The 6,524-nt window shown below is 48.5% G+C and overlaps 1 protein-coding gene across 1 annotated transcript; it reads right to left on the reverse strand.

The window, feature by feature from the left end:
• Positions 1-1,489: 1,489 nt before the first annotated feature.
• Positions 1,490-5,301, reverse strand: LOC119462073 (presenilin-1). Its single transcript, XM_037723421.1, has 3 exons — positions 4,981-5,301; positions 2,541-2,836; positions 1,490-1,844 (listed from the first exon to the last, which is right to left on the reverse strand). Exons 1-3 carry the CDS (start codon positions 5,299-5,301, stop codon positions 1,490-1,492), a joined length of 972 nt encoding a protein of 323 aa, XP_037579349.1.
• Between the last annotated feature and the right edge of the window lie 1,223 nt (positions 5,302-6,524).

Genomic DNA, 6,524 nt, shown 5'->3' on the forward strand with positions numbered 1-6,524 from the left:
CGGGCTGCTGTGCTGAATGAACAGTTTCGAAACCAACCGTCGGACTAACTTCGGTCACTGGGTATACGGCACTGTGTACCTATATGCCGATGTTCAGTGAACCTCCTTGATTCCAACTGGGCAACTAGCAACAATGGCCAAATGGGTAAGTGCTGAATTGAATGAACCTCTTTGACATCAACTTGGGTAACTGGGTATGCGCAAAAGGCTATCTGACGCTCTTAAATTAACCTCTCTTACCCAGATTTGGACCACTAGGTATGTGCCGTTCTCCAAAGACACACACAAAAAAATAATTCCGGCGGAACCCATTTCACGATGAATGTTGACGCTATTGCGGTTAGTATTGAAGCAATGTAGAGAGACACCGTATTGCCACATCGAAAGGTGTGTGCAGCCGGGTTCTTCTCTCGCGCTACCCACCGTACACGCTGCGCCACCTAGCGCCGTCGCCGTAAGGACCGTGCGTGGCGCGGGTTCAGTTTTGCCGAGCATCGGAGAAATCTGAAGGATCATTTTTGTCATCATAGAGCGGCGCATACCCAGTTGAACACGCCTTTGTTCCTCAAGTTGGCGTCAGAGAGGTTCATTGAAGAGTGGCACACACTTTACTGCCACATATCCTGTGACCCAAGTTGGTATCAAAGAGGTTCACTGAAGAGCAGCGCAGACCTAGGGGGCATATAGTACATAAGCGTAATGCTCCAAGTCGGCGTCCAAGAGGTTCGTTCGTCAGCGTCAAAGAGGGCCAAACACATCTCTCGTGTGTTTGGCTCGGACTGTACGTTCATCAAGCCTGTCTAAAGTGGGGCTGCGTGCAAGCAGTTTGTTCAACTACACAATCGGTAGATGTACAGTACATAGTCCGCACTTTTGGTCATGACTTTGGACTTCATTGAAGAGCACCATATACAGGGTGTCCCAACTATCATGCACCAATATTTAAAAATACGCAAATGCCACGTAGCTGCTCAGAACCAATGTAGTGTAGTTTGCCAGGAGATGCTCAGATTATTTGTTGCATTCCGCATAATTACATAACTAGTGTTAATTAATCAGCTTCTCAAATATTATAATTACATGAAAAGTGTCAGTGAGAAAATTGTAGAGCAACATGAAAGTCTCCCATTACAGATTTCTGTTGCTAAATACATGCTGCATAAAAGTGTTTTTCCGAGCGTGAAATTTGCATATTTTTAAATATTGGTGCATGATAGTTGGGACACCCTGTATATGTATGTATAAAATTCGTTACACGTTTTATGTAGCAGGTTACGCTGTCGAATTGAAAATAATGTTGTCTTAGGAGATCTAATTGACGCACGTTTATTCAAAGTGTATAGCTGTCAGAACAGCAGCCCAAGGCACGGAGACGTTAGCATATCAGGAAAAATAATGGTAGGCGCAGAGAAAGCACAGTTGTTAGAGCGCAGCAGGCACATTTTGAATGTCCAGCTTGCGAGGTCTATTCGTTGTTAACTCCTTTTGACTAAAGAGCCAAGGATCCCACCGCGTCAAGGAATGGTTCGGTGAGGGAGACACTCGAAAAATAGGCTAACATGCCCAGGCTGATCGACAGAGGCAGTGCCGGCAGAGGCTTCTGCAACACCACCAGTAAGGCGAGCGTGAGAAAGATGCCCACTATTATGGACACGTAGCAGGCGACCACAGTGGCAGCGCTGCCCAGCCTCGAAGCTTCGCCCACGAGGACACTGTAGAAGATGAAGTCACCGAGGCCCATCTTCATGCCTCGATCCCCGGGCAGGCCATCTGCGGGTGCCTGGAGCGCGTATCGCCTTTCAGCGTCGGTAGTGTACGCGGGTCTGTCAGGTCGGTTACGACAGCTGCATGGGCAAATGTTCTCGGCAGGGATAAAAGGCGGAGTCGTTTGATAACGTTGAGCGTCGGGGAAGTCGGCGCCGTGCGTTCCGCGCAAGTTCCTAGCGTTGCGCGAAAAAAATGTGGCCGGGAACTCTCTTGGATCTTGCCTAGCGGGAGTCCGCCCGTATGACGAGCCCCCAGCGTGTTCCTTCTTGGCTGGCGTGCTGTTTGTTCCACTAGGGCCTGTCGTGGCGCTTGACGCCTTGCACCTTGCCAGCTTTCGTTTGCTTACCGAACGCACCATTACCGATGTTTCTTCAATTTTAGGTGACGAGGCCAAGTATCCTCGATTTGTCGACCCGGCCAACGATTCCGAAGTGACGATCGATACAGGAGGCGAGCATGTATGTTCATGAGCCTGAGGGCTTGACGATGAGTTAGGCGTGGTATCATCAACACTGTGTTCATTCACTGAATGCATGGCATGGACAGGCGCGGGAGAAGCCAACATAGAACGAAATTTTTCAGCTTCACAAGGGCAGTGATCCGAGCGTACAGCCACAGCCGAAGAAAAGGCGTGGACGTCGGTCAGGCTGGCGGTGCGTTCGCCGAGGTCGTAACACCAGGCAGAGGACGTGGAAAATATTAGCGCGGGAAACAGCGGTTCATTGCGTTCCTTCGCCGTCTCGAGGAGCATCCGAAGCGGCCCCACGACGCACAGCACAGCGAATACGTCCCAGATGGAGATCAGTACCAGCAGTGTCCAGGAGGTCCACTCTGGAAGGGACTCCTCAATGGTAAGGGCCATGAGCACGGACGTGTATATAAGGTATCCTTGCTGCATCAGAAACGGCCCGTCGAAGTAGAGCGCCGCGATGCCCGCCATGCCCACGTTCCAGGTGATGAAGGACCATGTCAGGTGGTCCACCGAAACGTTGAAGTAGAACAGTAGTCGGCCGCCGTAGTAGTAGCCCGTGGCGAAAAGCAAGATGGCCGAGCCACCCATAAGCCAAGTCTGCAGGTAAACGTGCGCGTCTATATAAGAAGAGGGGAGAGGTGTGAAACCCGATACTCTGAAAGTTTACAGTTCAGTTGTTACAAATCATCTTAGCAACGACGCATTGGCCACGAGGTTCCCGACAGTTACTAGGTTTTCCTGAGGCATCCAGCTTTCTACACAACAAAACGTTCACATTTGCGCTTAATTGATTACTCTCCCAGCTTCAGCTAATCATAGCTTATTGATTGCGATCTTTCGAAACAGGGTGCTTCATCTAATGCGATGTGTGCATCTTATGTTATAGAGATGTCACCCTATAAAGTCTTTCAACCTTGTGTTTTTGCTACCACATTTTTTCCTTACGGGAACACTCTCGTGCATGTTACCAAAGCCTACCCAAGGAGGTTTAAAAAAAAAAGAAATTTTTTAAACCTACTTGAGCCTGCCTAACAATGCTTGTGCTTCAGAACTTCGTTGCAGTGAGGCATGGCACGGGCTCCTTCCACAGAACCCTTCACACCTAAAGAAAGCCCACTGTCGCGCCGGAAAACACATATGCTCACTCGTATAGCCAGTGGGTAACTGGCGAGGTATATGTACATCCTTTGTAAAAAGCATGCGGGCTGCCCCGTGCCTTCGCCACATATGTCGTTCGGCTGTGTGATGCGGTTGAGACTGCAGACCTCTGGATCGAGAACTGCGTACGAGAGTTATTTTCACTCCCCAAGGCGTTGGAACTGCTATTATACGAAAGGAACTACTTTAGACGGCCAGTGGCCAACAGGGCGGTCGCAGGCAATGTAGCCTGTATTGACCCTTTTCGCGGAGCAGTTTGTTTTAAAGAAACGAGATGGCGCTCACGGCGGCGCGCCATATCTTTCCTCAGCGACCGCGCATGAATACGAAACCATTACCGCTTCTACCTTGCTTCTGTGCAATCAGCTGTCGGAAATGCAACTGAGTTTTCGCTAACACACTGTGCTCCAATCATGCTAGATGGAATCATGTGGATTGAAGGCATGTGCAGTAGTTGGCTGCAAAAATATATAGTGACTGGCATGTTAAGGAATAGAATGAATCTGTGTGGCCAAGTTCGCGGACCGCTGCTGCAACTGTCCGAACGTGTTACCGGCACTTCGTGATGTACGGCTTTCCTCGAGGATACAGAAATTTTCTCATCCGCCAGCCTTGTATCGCTAACCTTCAAAGAAAGGGCTTCATCCCCAGAACGTCGGCAAGAGAGTACCACTCGTTAAACAGTGACAAAGGGAGTAGCGCCGCTTCCTGTCATAGTAAGTTTCGCGCACGTTATCTATACACATCTGTCCCAAATGGCAGGAAACCTTACGCCCACTCTATCGCCGACGTATCAAGAATAAGTGAATGGGGGCACACTTGAATATGTGCGCAATGTATACGCACAATAAATGACGGACTACACCGATGACGCACGAATGGTCGAAGCTGAATGTTTCGTGATGGTCCACAAGGGTAAGCGAGTTACTAGCTGTAATATATATTTGCTACAATGTATTACAATGTACAAAACAGCTATGTTTCAAGCCTTGTGCGCAGCAAGAACAAATCTATCGGAACTGAGCACACCCGCGAGCGATTAGGCAGAAAATGATCCGATGTATAGTGGCCGCACCGAGGAACTTCACTGAGTCATTAACTGACAAGCCACTGCTTCAAAATGTTTGCCGAATAAAGAACAAAGAGCAAAACACACTAATCCTGACTGAATGCATGAGCTGATGTTTGGATAGCTTGGAGTACATATTTTGCCCCGCTTTTAGAACAAGCACCATATACGCTGCTTGCGCCGTTTGAACATAGCTTAATCAGCTCCGAAAGCGCTTTTGCATGTTCTCTGAAGCTGTGATCAAAGGTTCGTGTCGTCCACCTAGTCACCGTCTACGATATCTCAGAAAACAGAGGTTTTCTAAGCCGCGCCGGCGTCATACACTTCCATTGTGAACAAGGAGGCAACGGAGGCAGTTGAGGCAAGCAATGGACGCGTCACCACGTGATCAAACATGGCAGCGCCCACGAGATCGCCGCGAAAAGGGTCAATACTTCTGACTGAGACTGTACATGCAGGCATTAAAAAAAACATTTTGTGCGTGTAGTTGAACATACAGGGTAGTTTTGCTGACCTGTATGATTCGGTAGTGGCCACCCTTGTAGAGCAGGACCATAGTGCAGTTGACGATCATAATGACCGAGAGGAAGCTGAAGGCGTTCGCGAAGGAGCTCATGAGCATGACGGGCTCCTCCTCGCCTCCTCCTTCCCCGTCCTTGTCCGGATAACGTACGTAGCCCAGCCGCAGGTCGTCGTTGCGGCTGCTCTCCAAAACCCGTATGAGCACGCTCACGGTCAGCATGCAGATGGACACGGCTGTGACGAGGGTGATGGCCTGGCGCAGTATCTCCTCGTACAGCCGTCCCAACAGGCCGAGAACACGCCGAGGATCCATCCGTTTTAGCTCCCGAAGACGAACAGCGAATTGGACCAATGGTGGTGATGATGACGATGTTTCCTCGTGCCGCGTACCCAACGCGGGGAATTTTCAAAGACGAAGATGTTGGTCATTGTGTGGCAGTTGTACATACCCATTCTGAGGGATTGGCCCGGATTCGGGGAGCTCAAAATAAAATAAAAAGTGAAAAATGGAAAGGAACTAAAACGCAAGTTGACAATAGGTAGGTTACAATAAAAGTAATCTGAGATTTGGGAGTATATAGAAAAAATGAAGGAACAAATTCAAAGCATAAAAAGAAAGCAGATCGAAATAAATTTGGCAGAACAAAAAGGAGCATAAAAGGGCAGAGTTCAGCTGTTAAATCGCATTGAAGCTAGAAGAGCGTCTTACATGGCAGAGCAGTATTTCCGCTGTGCCCAAAAGCCGAGACAACAAAGGAGAGTAAACTAGGCACAATAAACCTAACCAGTGAAGACAAAGCGGTGTTTCCAAGTCTCTCTTTCGTAAGATAATATATCTTCGACAAGGAATCAAAAAAGTTTTAAGCTCTCATCTTCCCTACCAAAACAACAAATCAGTGACGACGCCAGACTAGTCCAGTGTACATAAATGTTTAATGGTAACGTGGGAAAGCGTAACATAGTGATAGCTACTTCAAGTTCTCGTGTTTATCATAGTGAATTTTTAGAGTGACTCAATAGGCCTGTGAAATTCGGGGAGTTTGTTAAAGACATAGCCGACGATTCCCACAGCATCATTTGTCTGTGAAACCTAGCTGCTATTATACAAACGTGATGAAGGCAGAATTTATATAGCCGAACCATCTAATGACGCCTTCGACAATGCACCCGCCATTTCAGCTACCCCGGACGAATAATGAAAGCGAATGTGCTGTGTTTGACATCTTCTCTGGCTCTTTTTTTTTTTTTCAGGAAGCCCATAGATCATTGATTAATGGACGTGATGATGATGATGATTTCACAATATATAGCACGTACCCAAAGCGGCGGAAGGGCGAAGAACCGGGGGGGGGGGGGGGGGGGGTTGAACCAACACCACCTAGATAGCACAAGGCCTACGCACTCCGATCCATGACGTCATGCTACCTGGCCCGACTGCTATAGAATCTTATGGGGATGCTCCCGCGTAAGCAACAGTGATTGTGACGTCACCGCTTTCGTCACGCCAGCCTTGGCAATGGAAATTTCGGGCCAGGT

The sequence above is a fragment of the Dermacentor silvarum genome, chromosome 8 (assembly GCF_013339745.2).
Source record: "Dermacentor silvarum isolate Dsil-2018 chromosome 8, BIME_Dsil_1.4, whole genome shotgun sequence".
Lineage (NCBI taxonomy): Eukaryota > Metazoa > Arthropoda > Arachnida > Ixodida > Ixodidae > Dermacentor > Dermacentor silvarum.